This window comes from Molothrus aeneus, chromosome 6 (genome assembly GCF_037042795.1).
Source record: "Molothrus aeneus isolate 106 chromosome 6, BPBGC_Maene_1.0, whole genome shotgun sequence".
NCBI classification, from domain to species: Eukaryota; Metazoa; Chordata; class Aves; order Passeriformes; family Icteridae; genus Molothrus; species Molothrus aeneus.
The window spans coordinates 18,206,830-18,222,244 of record NC_089651.1 but is presented as its reverse complement, the minus strand read 5'-3'; the positions used below and the strand labels follow the sequence as shown (position 1 = coordinate 18,222,244).

General features: G+C 42.1%; 1 protein-coding gene across 5 annotated transcripts in view; it reads left to right on the top strand.

The window, feature by feature from the left end:
- Window positions 1-15,415, top strand: part of LRRC56 (leucine rich repeat containing 56) — a 100,755-nt gene that overhangs the window by 59,838 nt on the left and 25,502 nt on the right. For all 5 annotated transcript variants that reach the window (XM_066551344.1, XM_066551343.1, XM_066551346.1 and 2 more), the window contains 7 exons: window positions 3,561-3,657; window positions 4,055-4,252; window positions 8,161-8,338; window positions 10,438-10,641; window positions 11,957-12,021; window positions 13,133-13,263; window positions 13,967-14,130. In XM_066551344.1, coding sequence (XP_066407441.1) covers window positions 3,561-3,657; window positions 4,055-4,252; window positions 8,161-8,338; window positions 10,438-10,641; window positions 11,957-12,021; window positions 13,133-13,263; window positions 13,967-14,130 — 1,037 coding nt within the window. The remainder of the gene's footprint in view (window positions 1-3,560; window positions 3,658-4,054; window positions 4,253-8,160; window positions 8,339-10,437; window positions 10,642-11,956; window positions 12,022-13,132; window positions 13,264-13,966; window positions 14,131-15,415) is intronic.

Genomic DNA, 15,415 nt, shown 5'->3' with positions numbered 1-15,415 from the left:
AGCTAGCATGACCCCAGTGTCAGCAAGAGGAATTTGGTTCTGCAGTAGAGCCCAAAGGGGAAAAAGTCCTTTTGCCTCTTCTCCTCACTACCTCTATATTAGCAGGGAAGGAGAGGTGGCAGTACTTTGCTCCTCATAAGAGCTGGAGTGCCCTTCTTAAGGGGCAGGAGAAGAGATATCTTGGGCTGCTAAGTCTCTTCCCTTAGAGACAGCAAAACTGGGCCAAGTCATACCAAACAGTGCAACAAAGTTCATGCTTTCTTAGTACTTTGTTTCTTGAATTAGAGATGAGCTTTGGGACAGCCAACTTCAGCCTTGTAAGAAACCACTTCCTATTAGCTTCTATATTTTTTTCTATTCTAAAGTGTCTGTTTAAGCATTTTTTTAATAACAAGACCCTCTTATCAAATACTGGGTTGCATTGCAAACATGCAGTGGTTCTGCCTTCTGCAAGTACCCAAGACATGGGATGTACAACCTAATTCCTTCATCTGGAATACAAATTCTCATCAACTTTGATTAGTATTAACCTTGAAAGTGCTACTCCTGACTCATGCCAGTTAGCTGTTAGGAGAGTCAGAGCTGCAACCCATGAATGAAACTGGAATGGATTTGAGACTAAACTTAGTAGCACAAATTGTGAAGAGTAAGGTAAGTAGGCTTTAGAAGTCATTTCAGTTAGGGTCTTCTGATGGCGTGCACAGCAGGAGAATGCTTTAAGGACTTGTTAGCTAATAATTCCTAGTGAGTGTGCACCATGCATGAAACTGGCACACAGTGTGAGTAGGGATTGACCCTGTCTGTGTGCACTGGGTTTAACCACAGCCAGCTCTGGAACAGAAAACTGTGACAAAGAGAAATAGGATTTAACTCTGGAAGTCCTAGACTTCTGACTGTCAGCAGGGAACTGCTTCCACAAATGCATGGAGTGATCAAGGACTAGAGGGAATAACTGTTTGTTCTTGGAGACCTGTGTAAAAATTGCTTGGGAATTAATCCTCTGCTTTGCTTTGGCATTGTTTATATTGACAGAGAAACATTAGGAACAAGCATATTGCTGCAATCTCCTTCTGTGGCAAAAACCCTTCAGCGAAAAATTCAAGACAAATTAAAAATGGAAGTAAAGTCCATTCACCATATCTTATTCTACCATATGTAGAGTAATCAGGTTAGGATTGTCTTCAGTTTTGCTGGCCTAATAAACAGAGCATCTATCAGAAACACTGTTTCAATGACACAAAAATGAGAGTGACTACTTCCCTTTATCTCTGTTCAGTGATTTACAGAAGAGAAAATTCTGCACCAAAATTAGCCCAAATTTGAAAATCTCATCAGTGCTTGAAGAGGGTCATGAAATGAGCAGTGCAATCCCTTCATGTTATTCCTAATGGCATATTTGTGTTTAAGGGTGTGTTGGCCTTGCTTCATGGTAGGTTCTGTTTTTGTAATTTAATTTAATTTCTTTCTTATTATAGGCATGCAGCTTGCAAATCTAATAATAAATTTTCAGTAAATATTACTTTGGGAGGCATGTGTTCCTTAAGGAAGCCTTAGAACCAGTTTTTGTTTTATTTAGAAAATGTGCACCATGTAAATAGACCCTGAAAGATCTTCTGCAAGGCCAGGGATGTGGTGATATGAATTTGGCTTTCTTTATCTTTGTGTCACTAGAGGCAAGCTTCCTGGATGCACAAAATTCACTGCAGGTATTGTGGTTCATATCAGTTGAGGATTTTCTCCTGAAGAGAAGAGTAGCCTTAGATGGAAAGAGATGTTCAATGAGACTGAGATTTTTCTTTTTTGCTTAGTTCTGGCCATTGAGTCATCTGCATTGTTTGTACCTCAAAAGCTGTAAAATGTAACATAAATACATTGTGTGATGTACCCATTGTGAGCTTATTTAAATGGGCAGCATCCAGGGAAGGGGTAGTTAGAGAAACCCAGTGCCTGCAGCCCCTGCAGTGGTAGGGGATGGATGAAGTCAGATAGGTCTGAATGATGTCCATGGACATACCAGTCCCTAGGAGGCAGAGGGATGGAAACCCCCAATTTCACCTAGAAACTCCCATTCAACCCTGTATTTGCCCCTCACAGAAGAGAGGCCCCTGAGGATATTTCTCCTTGCACTTATCCTTTATTCAGGCTTACACAGATTCCTTTCTCCTGACAAGGCCCTTCCCAAGTATTCAGATGGTAGAGAAACAACAAAAAAGAGAGATAAGAATGTGTCTATCCCCACTCATAAATGCACTCCTTCCTGACCTCTGGGACTGGCTGGATGCCCAGTATCCCTGAAGCAGGCAGCTGGACTACAGAGGATTGCTGCAAAGCTGTACCAAAGCTGCATGAGGCTCAGAGGGCAATGCAAAGCTGGGCTTCTTCCCTGTCATCCACAAAGAGAAAACATTAGTACAGCAAGTGTTACCTTGATATTTTAAGATTATAAGGGCCCCCATTACTTTTCTCTTTTGCAATTTTCTGTAGAAAACTTACTACTCTCTGTATTATAAGAATGAATATTGTGAGAGATAGCTGATCTAGAATTTTGAGGTCCAATAATCTCTATTTAAGAGCTATTTTAGCTTTTTATGTGGTCCTGAGAAACTTGCCTGGCTTGAGTATGGGTGTTGGACAAGATGACCTTCCTTCCAACTCAGCCATTCCTGTGTTTCTGTGAACTCCATGCTAGTCTCTATCTCCTCTGATAAACCGTCTTTGAGTTTAGTTACCCACTGTTTAGTTCTTTATTATTCAATACTCCGATATCTGGCTACACTGGGAAATTTCTGAGCTTTGGTTGGTTTGGGATTTGATAAAATGTTGTATTTTGTTTATGTTAGACTAGTGGCTTTATGCAACTCAATGTTACCAAAGATGGCAGGTGATTAAGGCCCCAGTTTGATTTGCCACCTTTTTGAGTTATCTTTGTATTGTGCAGCGCTGTAAAGTCAGTGGGATAGTACATGTATGTGGACTCAAGCAGGTCAGTGTGTGATTTTTCTGGGTTATGACGAGAAAGTTTAAAGTTCATATAAATTATCCCTTATTGACATTTTGCTACACCCAAAGGGTGAGAAAATAGGATGGAAAGGATTATAATTTTCTGCTGATTCAAAAAATGATTTTGACAAAAGTGTTATTCCTTTCAACTGCAAAATCATAAGACTGTAAGAGGGACAGAGAGAGACTGACCATGCAGTCAGCTCAGATATATTAATTTGGGTTATATGAGTACAGCCAATGATGCCAGCATAGGAAAACCCCACTTAATTCTTAGCGATTGCCTGTGATTTATGGCAGAATTACCATGATGTAGCTCTTGGAACAGTCTTAATCAAACAATCAATGGCATGTTGTCATGCAAGAACAAAGATGACAGTGGGATAAGTAAAGAGGGGTATCGTTTTATTCCCCACCTTCAAGGGTGAACATTTTTAATGGAATATTTTGTAAACAATGTGAGCTGTGAAGGAAGTAGCAGTGGCCTAGTCTTAGGAAAAAGAAAACAAGTCTTGATTTTTTTTACTCATTCAAATAGAGCTTGAATTGTTTTTTATAAGGGATCTTGGAACATCACTGTCCCATCTCCGTGTCCTGTGGATGGCTCGGTGTGGGCTGTCAGATTTAGATGGGATCTCTTCCTTCAGCTCTCTAAAAGTAAGTATAGATGTATCCTACCAAATGACAATCTCAGATCTATCTTCAGTTGATCTTCTTTACTTTTGGTCTTCATTCTCCTCAACTCTTGCTTTTCTGGCTGGCTTTGGTTTGATGCCTTAGATTGTGAGAGTCAGTTTAAAAGATGCTACAATATAACCTTTAAAATGAGGTGTAACATTCAGGTCTGATCCTGAGTACGCCTAAAGCAGTATCTGGCTAAATTAGCTCTTATTATTAAAGGCTTCAACAACCACACTTTATAAAATGTTCACTACCTTGCTAGTTTCATCCTGTAACATTTAGTTTTTCAAGTATTAGAAAAGATTTTGCAGAGCCTCAGTGTTACTTGTGCAAGCCCGTGGTTTACATGTTTATTTTGTTTACTTCTGCTGAGGAACTCTACATTGCTTACAACAATATCTCTGACCTGAGCCAGCTGACCTGGCTGGATCACCTGGAGGTTTTGGACCTGGAAGGGAACAATATTGAGGACATCAACCAGGTGCAGTACCTGCGACTTTGTTGCAAGTTAAGCCACCTGACAGTGGAGGGCAACCTTATTTGCCTGAAGCCAGATGCAGAATCTGCAGAGGTGAGGACTTGGTTTGCTCATATTGTGTTATTTTTTTGTCAGTACTTTTTAATTGTGAGTTGGAAATGAGAAACGTTTCTGCATCTTCCTATTGCATCATTCTCAATGATGGCATGAGATGCATTTCCCACCTTTAATTTCTGTTGATTTTGTGGTCTCATCAGTATGGTCTCCAGGGTGACCAGTAGTGAAATACAAGACTGCTAGTAAAGACTCAGGCCTATTTCCCAGCAATATGAGGAAAAACTTCTTCTCTTGGAGTATGAGCCCTGGAACAGGTGTCCCAGGGAGGCTGTGGAGTCTCCTCCCCTGGAGATACTCAAAACCCATCTGGGTGAGATCCTATGCAGCCTGCTCCAGGTGAACCTGCTTTAGCAGAGGGGCTGGACTGGGTGATCTTAAGAAGAAATTTCCAACACCAACCATTCAGTGATTCTGTGGTGAGACACCAGTTTTTGAGGGTTTTTGCATTTCTTTTGGAGGCTCTCCAGTCCAAAAGCAAGTCCTCCAATGCCACCATGCTCAGAAGTTGAGCCCTCAGAAGAACAGTGCTTGAGGTAACTAGGAAAAGCCATAATGTTGGAACTACTTGTTACCCTTTCCCCTGAAAGCTTAAAATCAAATGACCAAAAAGACCTTCAGAAAAACATGAAGATGCAAAAGTGATTCACATCTTACAAACTAAAATGATGGAATAGTTTCTGCTGAGGTATTTTGTTGAAGGCGTGAAAGAGCCTCTGTGTCACAAAGATGAGAACATAATAATACATTATCTGATTTGGGTTTCAGGGCACTCAACAAACAAAGCAAGGGAGATCTAATTCTACATGAACAGCCTCAGAGCTGTATTACTCTCTTTGACTTTGTCCTACTTCATAAAAAAGTATTGTTGGGATATTAAAACATCAACATATTTGCCATCCAGGTCTTTTGGAAGGTCTATGGACACACACAGAGTTATGTAAAACACAAGTCTCACTAAGAATGGTGCAATTCCCAATGGCACCATAAAGAGCTGGTAATGCAGGTCCAAAATCAGAGCTGATGCTGTTATCCCACTGTAACATACTCTATAGCTTTTCTGTGTATTTTAAAGAAGTTATGTTGATGCTGTTAATTTGCCTAAAAGGTTGGGTTTGATATTTCTCCTGGACTTAGACTTGAAAACACTAAAACTCAATCATGCAATAGACATATATTTTAAATCTTGGCACTTCTTAAATATATGAGTTAATAGCATTTTTCAGATGTAATTGTTGGCTTGATCTTATTGTTCAGTAAAAGGGGCCATGGAAGGTAGCTCTTTAGCTGTCATAGTTTTCCTCTCTGGAATTCAAAAGAAAATAGTATATACTTGCCTTTCTAGTTTAAAGTGGTGGAATTATCCTTAAGGGACCACATTGTAACTGCTTGTAACCAAAGTGATTTCTCCATTTTGGAACATTTCTCCCTTATGGAAGATGCAATCATGAAAGGAAAAACATATTCCTGCAGTAAGGAAGCACTGCCTGCTTGTGATGGACAAGGCATGCCTGCTTACTCTTTCTGCTCCCAAGGAGATAAATACAGCTACTGACACTTCATATCATAGCTTCCTACTATGGAAATGGTGCAGTGTATCCTAACAGCACAGAAGGTCTGATTCTACTCCTTTGTTGTTCCTGCTCAGTAAAAGTGGGATTTTTGGAGGATTTGGCATCTTCAGTGTTTAAGTGTACTTGTAATGGAGAAATGTCAGATTTCCCTTGGGCTGTTCAAGTGAAATGAGTCCTTGGGGTGCTCTGCATGTTGTCCCATAATGGAAGTACAAACAGCAGTGGTATGTGGTGGGGTGCCCTCCTGCTCTTCTCCATGCATAATGGTTGTCTCTACTCCTGTGCAAGTAGGTGCTAAGATCTGATCAGTGAGAGATGCTTCTACCTGAGTTACAGTGCAAACCTTATGCCAAAGTCAATGATACAGATATATTTAACAGTAAATGTGAGGTAGAGAAATAAAAAGAAATGGAAAAGAGAGGAGAGAGAAGAATATTGTCACCACCCATGGATCCAGTGCCATCCCTGTTGATCATTCTTCAGCCTGGACTTCTTGGTGGTAGGGTCCCAACATCATTCAAAACTTTTCATTCTTTTCCCATTTTAGCAAACAAAGGAATTAAGCATTAATTGGCTACATGGTTCTCTTATGCTATTGGGTAAATTATTATCTCTTGTGTCTAGTGCTAATTAGCCTACATGCTTAGTATTTCTTTTCTTTTGAGCCAATGATCACAAGATTCCCCTGTCAAAATTACCTTTTACCACAGTTCCTCAGTGGGAACTGATTTTAGCAGAGTTGCTGGTTTGCCTTTCCTTGTGGCCTGTAAATTCTGCATTTTTTTGTTTCCATTATCAGTGATACATTATTCCCAGCTTTGTTAGCCTTCCCCTAAGTGTGAGATAACACCCAGACAATAGCACCACCTTTATCTTAGCTACAGTCCAAGTTCCAGGTATCCACAGAGCAATATCTGGGGGGGCTTCAAGTGGTCATTGGTGGTCACAGATGTGAATTTGTCCAGGGAATCAGCACAAAGGTGTATTTCACACTGAGCTGTGGCAGAGGCAGGCTGTGAGTTCGCTGTAGTCTCCCACCCAGTCTCTGTGTTGGGAAGATGCTTTGCTCTCAGGTGGTTACAAAGTGGGGCCTGCCCTTCATTGCTGAGAGCTTCTCCAGGGACTTTGTTGCTTTCTTGATTTCAGTGGATGTTTGCATTTTTTTAGTGTATAGGAAAGCCATTTAGAAAAGAGTATATGTGGGCTTACTTTGGTGTCCCCTTGATGGCCAACTCTAATTCCTCAAGCTCCTTCTTGTAGTCTGGCCCTTGCTAAAGGTCTGTAAAAGCTCTCCTATTTATTTACTTTTAATCTACAGAATGGTCCAGCTAAATTTACTGCTCTTTCTTCAGATGGCCTGTTTGCTCTCTGTAATTTGATTTTCAGATGAGCTCATCTTCCCCTGTTATCTAAACCAAGAGCAACAACTTGATGATAAATTCTGCAGCCTCTGTAGCTGAAATGTAGCATGAGCGTAACATGATTCTTCACTCCAACAGGACATGGCTGGGAATTGGCTGTAGCTGAGAATGGTTGACTCAATTTCTAAATTAAGATTAAAGACTTAGTTTGCGAAAATTAGTGTCTGCCTCTTAACAACAACTAACACATTTTATTTGGTGAGTTCCCTCTGCCAACATCAGTGCTGCATCATGCAGAGAGAGGGAGCATCCAAGCAACCAAACCCCACAGAAAGGTTTCTGTTTATGACCACTTTGTACTGAATGAGGACTTGGCTTTGAAGAGGTTTCTAATACTTCATGCATTATCCTGAAAAGCATAAGATCTGTCTGGGTGAAGCAATTGATTGGTGGGTAGCTGTCCATTTATATTTTGCCACTATCAATGCACTCTTGCCTTATACTTTTTTTACTGTGTGCCTAAAACCACAATCCATGGAAGTGCTCTTTCTTTCTCCATCAGCAGGTGTAGCAACACTCATAACATGTTTTCAAGCCTTTCTATCACCTGAGTATTGAGGCAAACACCAGAGAATCACAAAAGCAGGGAGACAGATTATCTGAATACTGAGGGAGCCCAGGCTTTCCATGGGCATCAGTGGCCTTTTTGCTTTTGCACATTACACGTGATATAACAAAGACAAATGGCAAATCGTCAGTGGGTAAACAACAAAGGAGCCTTTCGGTGAAGGCCGTGTCTTTGCAGTCCTCTGGACATTTTCATGATCAATTCAAGTAGAAATTATGTGAGGAGCATTTCAGATTGTATGGCAGTCATAGAAATTGAACAGTATTGAGTTACTGGAAGTCCACGGACTGTTAAATAAACTGACCACTTTCTCAATTTCTCCAGGACCCAGACTATAATTACAGAGCAGAAGTAAAAAAACTCATTCCCCACTTGAAGTATTTGGATGGGATACCCGCAAGCCAGACTACTCTCCTTCCTTCCAAGAAGGTGCATGAAGATTCTCTAATCATCAAGGAATCCATCAAGGAAGGTCGTTTAGCAAAAGACATTTCATGGTTAGGTATGACAGATTTCTTGTTGGGGTTCATTTTTCAAGTTATGATGTGTAAAAAAAGAAAGATGAAGAGCAAGGCAACCTCTTTAAAGTCAATCTTTACTTATAGTGAAGGGACAAAGGATCTTGTTTTCTTCACCTGGGAAGTAAGAAAGCTGGAATTCAGCAGAAAACAGCGCAGATTTAAATGGAAGTTGTCCTAAACTGGGCATCAAGGTCAAAAATGCAGACAACTTCTAGAACATCAAGCAAATACAGCAGTAGCTGGGAGTCTGTACTTAGGGCTTGTTCTGCATGATGGGAAGAAACAAAGCTTGGAAAGGAATGTTTCAACAACAGCTGTTCACAGCTCTTTCCATGGTAACAGTCAATCCCATGCAGCATGGATGTGGTAGGATTTCCTATTCCAGTTTAATGATAGGAAAGGCAATGTGGTTACCACCCTTCAGTGGTAGCAACATCCGAGAAAGATTGCATGGTCTTGTAAGAAATCTGTTCCACTTTCTTTGCTATTAGATTAAGTTCATTACATTCATTAGTAGAGAATAAATGGTTTGAAAGTAAATCTGTTGTCCCCTTGCCTGCAGCCTTGGTAATAGTTCAGATGTCCATGCTTTTACGTGTCATGCTACATGCACTTTATCACATACTATTAAATATTGCAAAGTATTTCCTATAACTGCTCATGTTGCTTCCCATTAGTGTGGGCAATGCAGTTGTCTTCCCAGCCCCCTCCCCAGGTTGTGGTTTGCCTGCCAACTGCGCTCCATTAAAAATTTAGTTTGTTTTGGAATAAGTACATACATTTGTCATTTATTGAATCCCTATGGGTCCAAATCATTAGTTGTAATAGTAGTCATGGTAGGGAAAAAATCCATTAAAATTTGATCCTTCAGTGATTGTGCTTTGGCAACATCACCTGAGGTTCAGAAAACTAGTTAACAAAGTTTGCTGACAGAAGCAGTAGGGGCAGAGCACAAAATTGTGAATTCATCTAATTCCCTGGTGTAACCAGGCTTATATTCTTGCTGGCAGCTCTAAACCAGTAAGTTCATACAGTCAGGTTCAGACATCCCAGTACATTTTTCTTTCCAGTAGCAATGTTGATTTGGGTACTTTCACATGGAGTGTATTTCATGGGTTCATATTAACAGCTGTGCCCAATATGTATTAAAGGTCCCTACCACTCAACTCTTAAGGAAATGGCCATATCATCACAGAGCTGATGCCTCACTTTGGAGCTGGTAGATGCTCAGCACTTTAAAAAGCACATTATTCATCTGGGCACTGGAATGAAATTCTCTCTCCCATGGGTTGTTGGCTGCATATGCTGCCCTTAGAGCTGTGCTGTGCTCCTAGGACAGGCAGCAGTTAGGCAGGTAAGAGGACAAGGCTCTGTCTGCCTTTGCTAGTTTTTGTATAATCCTTCCTGTCCTGTAACATTACAAAAACAATTTTCACCTTTCTTTCTGTGGTAGAGAGCTATCTGTCTCTGAGGCAGTACTGGAAAAATCTATCACTGCCATTCTCAGATTTTTGTAACTCCTGGTACAGTTTCTCCTGTTTGACTGGTGGCTCTGGTAAGGTGTCCATCACCATCTGCATTGTGCCAGGGCATTTAAGCAATGTATTTAAGGACTGGGGCCTAGGCTGTGCAAGTCTGGAATGGTTCCCCTGTGAGCAGATGAGCAGCAAATGAGAGGCAGCTTACAGTTAGCCTGGGCATGCAGGCAGGGAAAGTGGCAGAGCCCTGGATGTGTCCAGCCTCCCCTGTGGGGCAGCCAGAGGTGGGTGGTGAGCACAGAGCAGTTCCTGACCCATAACCCCAGCAGTCTGTCTCTGGTGCCCTGAAGCAGAAGAAAAGTGGGAAGGGATATCAGTTTAGTTAGGGATCCCCAGATTCTGCCATGACTGTGCAGCACTGGAAGACCTCCTCCCCTAGGCTGGATCCATTCCAGCATGTTTCTTGTAGCTGCAGTTACATATTTTTCTGTCCTCTATAGCTCCAGGTGTGCAGCAGCATTTGCCATATTGGCAAGGTACAGTGATGGTGTGGTTTGAAGCCTTGCATAACTGTGCTTACACTAATGAAATCTCTCTTCTAGGTCCGTATCTTGGGGAAGTAGCAAAGCAGTCTGAATGCAGCCCAAAACCCCCAACAACTTCCAGACCTGGAAATGCAAAGTGTTCTGCTAATGCAGGGACTTCTAGTGATGCCAGCCTCTTGGGCGGTGGCTGTCCTCTTCCAGATCCCACTGTTTTTCCTGATAAGCTGTTCACAAAAGATGACTCCAGTGATTTGACACATGGTAATGTATGTTTTTTAATCCTGTTCTTTCCCACACCTCCACCTCCTTCTGAATGTTATTACTGATGAAAGCCAGGGTGCTTTGAATACCACCCACCTATGCTACTGCTAATCAGGTTTAAAATATGTTGTCTTCCACGAGAGAGACTCACCTGCTCTAGCATAGGCTTTCCTTTATTTCCCCCTGCAGCAGAAGGTGAGAGTCACCTGCACTGCCCATCCTCAGCCCCCTGCCCCCATGTGCTGCTGTCCCTTTTCACAACCCCATACTGCAGTGCTGCTCCCCTTTCAGACCTCTTTGCAGCTGTCCTGCTTGAGCAACACCAGGCCACGTCCTGTTCAGCCATGGGAGTGTGGTCCAAGGCAGTCCTCCAGAGAGGTGTGGTGATGCACATTCCCTCCCCCCTGCATCGTGGGCTCAGACTGTGTGTACTGCAGTCTCATACTGCAGCAGCATCGCTGCTGGCAATGAACACTTGGTCTGGGTTTCCAGAGGTTGGTCCCTCAGCAAGAGGAGTCCATTCCTTGACTTCACATCCTGATCTACAAGCTAGCCCAAAACAAAGGTCTGCCACTGCCCTTCTTGCCCTAGACACTTGGAAATACCACCCATCCTTCCCTGACTCCTAGAAACACCGTGATGGTGTAACTCCACCAGCCCACAGATGCAGATTAGATGGCATTTGTTTCCAGGCATTGTGGGCTGCTTTTCTCAGATGCCAGTCTCTCCTCAGTTCCCTGCCTATGGGTAGGACTCAGGATGGTGGATTAGATGAAGCAATGCAGAGTCAACAGCTGAGTGCACATTTGGAAATGTACATGGAAACTAAGTACAGCTTGTCAGGGAATGAGACTGTAATTTTACACACACTTTTAGGCAGCTAACACAACTGATAGAGACAGTTTCACCCAATGTTCACTGCTTCTTCTGACCCTTTGTTGCTTTATCTCTTTTTAACCTGATTTTAATCAACATCCAGCTGAAAAATAATCCAGCAGAACAAGCAAAAAAGACCCCCTAAAATCTTTTTTTTTTAAAATCTGAATTTGTTCCCTGATCCGACTGACTATGTATCCACACAAATATTTGCACCAGCACAACTAAGGAGGCAGGGCAGGGTCAGAAGAAGACAGATTCTGGTGGAAGCAGAGAAACTGCCTCTTAACAGCAGTCAGGCCATGCCAGCTGATACTGGGAACCTACATCATGAATATTACAACTTCCGTCTATGGGAAATTATATTAACTGACTTCAATGACAGCACTGTTTGTTAAATGCTGGAGTAAAATGTTTTCTCTTTTCTTGTTTTTCTTAGGACTCCGTCAGGTTATATGTGGGAACCCTGCCAAGGCCCTCCATGTGAGGAGACAAAAGCTAGGTGTATGTTTTTCTTGTAAACTTCATATTCCTGAATGGTGACCCCCACAACTCCTGGGATAAACTGAACTCCCACTGTGGCTTGTAGCAGCTCACTCTGTTCTGTAGCCCAAGAACCCCCAAGATGCAGTTGCCTTGAGGAGGACAGAGGGTCCCCTGCATGATGTTGCATGTGCCCATGTGTTAGCAGCAGTGGACCATCAGCTGAAAGGGAGCAGTGAAAATCACGTATCAGCTGCTGGGGGCAGACTTCCCATCCTCCTGCAATGAGCAAAGTACAAGGCAGGCTTGCAAAACTTGATAGTATTTCTACAACAGCTATTAAGAAAAAGACTTTTTTCAGCAGTGTTTCTTTGATGTTGGTGTAAACAGCCAGCTTGCTAATGCTGCAAGGTCATTCCTATTGACTAAACAAACACAAAGCCAAAGTTTGTTCCTCTTGGCAGTGGGGTGGTGCCCCTGCCTTGTGGGTCAGCCTGCTCATTTTGGCTGTAATTCAGTGAGAGGATACCCATGTGTGTAAAGGGGAGCAGCCTGGCTTATCATGGTCAGCTTTTGTTGGCCCTGAGGTTCAAAACAGCACAGCTACACATGAGTAGATTTAAACAGGCTGGGGTAAATCAGGGAGATGCACAGGACACAGACTTAATGCTCACAACAGATGTTAAAGAACTGCAGGGGAAAGATAGGTACTGCCCATGTCTTTCTGCTACCACAGCCTCAGCATAGGAAACTTTTCTGAAACAAATTTGAACATTTTAGTGAATTATTATGTGCTAAGAACTGGGATGTGGAATTGAACTGTGGTCATATACTGAGTGATGCAGTTTCTGTGGTACTGGTCTTAATATGCTTATAAGTATAGGTGCTATAGGCTTATATCCAGTAAAATATAAATCAACAATTTTGTCACTGCTACCCTGGGTTCCTCAAGCTGTAATAGTACATGACTGGGAAGTGAGACTTCTTAAAACTGAGGAGATAGAAAATGATGAGGGATGATCTAAAACCTCAGAAACAGCAGTGGGCTTTAATGTATGCTGAAATCCACATCTAGAAACTGAGCTGGGAAGTGTTCCCATGGATATCTAGATAACTTGTGCCATTTCCACAGCCACCTGCTGTGAGCCCTTTGAAACTGTCTGGTCTGACGACAGAAAACCTTTGTGGCTCTGGAGGAGGAAGAGACCTGCACCAGGAAAAGGTGTCCTCTGACCTGGGAGCATGGACGGAGCAGCACAAGGGGTGAGACCGCCGGGGAAATCTTGCCATGCCATAAACTCTGCATTCATTTTCTGCTGCAAAAGTAAGATCAGCGCTTTGGCCACCTGCTGGTGGTTTCGAGGGATAATCTCGGCCCCTGCCTTCCTGTCCCTGCTTTGCGCGGCAGTCCTCCTGCCTGGAGCATCTGCGGGATGGCAAGGAAGAAGAATCCTCTTCCTTCTCTCTGGAGCACAGGCAGGATGGGCTCACTTCCTTAGCAAGAGCAAAGAAATGACTTCTCATAACTGGTGAGTTGCTCTTGGCCCTGACAGTGCCTAGTAAAAGAGCTGAAATGGGATCAGCTTTTCTGCGAGCACCACATTGACCTAAGCAAACAAAAGGGTGAAAGACAAATACCACCTTGCTGAGATCTCATAGATCTCACAGACAGGTAATGGTAATTTTGGAAGTAAAAATGGTTTTATTTCTCTGAGCTTACGTCACTGGATAGTATTTTAAATCTGCCCCACTTCACCTGATTAATTTTAAGATGCTTGAGATAATCAGACACAGGCATCTTAGATGGCTGATCCAATTAAAATGAGTTTTCATATCTCCTGGAAGGTGTGAAGTAACAGTGGGTAACTAAATCCACTGCAGGGTGTTTGCCTGAGTGGCTGCATTTGACCAGCTGCATAAACACACTCAAAAGCTAATTAAAGGTGTGATACTTGATGTTGTCCAGGTGCCTGCAAACAGGTCAGCAAGAACAAGCCAGCCAAGCACTGAAGGTGAATAAAGGTGAAGACTGGAGCCTGACTGACAGCTTAGGAAATGAGTTGAGGGAGGCCTGTGATGAGGACCTCATTGAAAGGATGTCACTTGACTCTTCTTCCCACTCCTCCTCAGGTACTGGACCTAAACCCCTGAGGGAGGGTTGGCCTTGGGCCAAACACGTGCTCTTTGTAGATAGGTGCATGGGTAATCCAGTGTTTTATGGGATCTGGCATCTGTGCTCCAGGGCAGCAACTGGAAAATGCCATTGCAGGGCCAGACCCTAAGCAATCCATTCCAGTTTTTAAGCAGGACATTGTGGCCAGCTGTGTTGACCATCAGTTGATATATTTCAGCATGCATATGTAGAATTAAGAGGAGCAAAGGTGATCTCACACTAGCTTAGCATCAAGTGTAGTAGAAGGACAGGTCTCTGTCTTTTACCTTGTGTCATTAATTTATGACAGTGCCAGGTGAGTCTAAAATAATGTCATTCCTACTGAGCTGTATTTGAACCCAGTTGGCACTGATGTAAATAATGGCTGAGCTAGTGATTAAGGTTTATCTGAACAACTGGGAATTCTGGAAAGATATGCAACCAAAAGGATGCATTCAGTAAAAGGTTTAAAAATGGAACATGCTCTTCTACTGAGGAATAAAGCCAAAGGCTTCTCTGAAATTGCATTTACGTGAATAAAAGCAGAATTCCCACTCTTCACTACTTGTTGAATATTGTCTTTAAGAATATTAAAAACATTAATAATGGTTATTCCAAACACATATCAAATAGAGGACCATATATAATTACAACTTCAATCTTTTTTCTGTTGTTAATCTAAACAACTCCTTTTTCCTCAATAAGTAAAAGCATGTGAGTTTTCATTTTACACTTCTTTCAAGGGTAAAAATGGATCTACTAAAATTTAGAAAAATATAAAATATTTTGAAAAAAACGTGGAAATATCATTAAATTATTCAAAGCCTCTATGTGTATTAACAGTACTTAAACAGTACCTCCCTAACAAGAATAAAAGCTGTTTGGAAAAATCTAAAGGAATGGCCTATTGTCCAGTACCCACAGAAGTCTTAGATTATGATCTTATGATCTCTTTAGATTTAATCTGATCTTTTTCAGATTTTATATGATTTCTTTACACTGAGTATGATGGTCTCATCATCCTTCTAGATTGACAGGACAATGTCACAAACATCCCACAGTGTACCAGTGTCATGCCCTATAGCACTGTGAAAGTGAATGGTTGGGATGGGTCTGTCCATCTTCTAACTAAATCTGCAGGATGATGATGGAGTAGTTTGAAATCTAGAATTGTCTGAGGTGGTGGGGGGACTGACCAGGATCCTAATGACACTCAGAAGTGTGTCCAGTCCAGTGTGAGTTTCTCACAGAAGAACTTGTTGC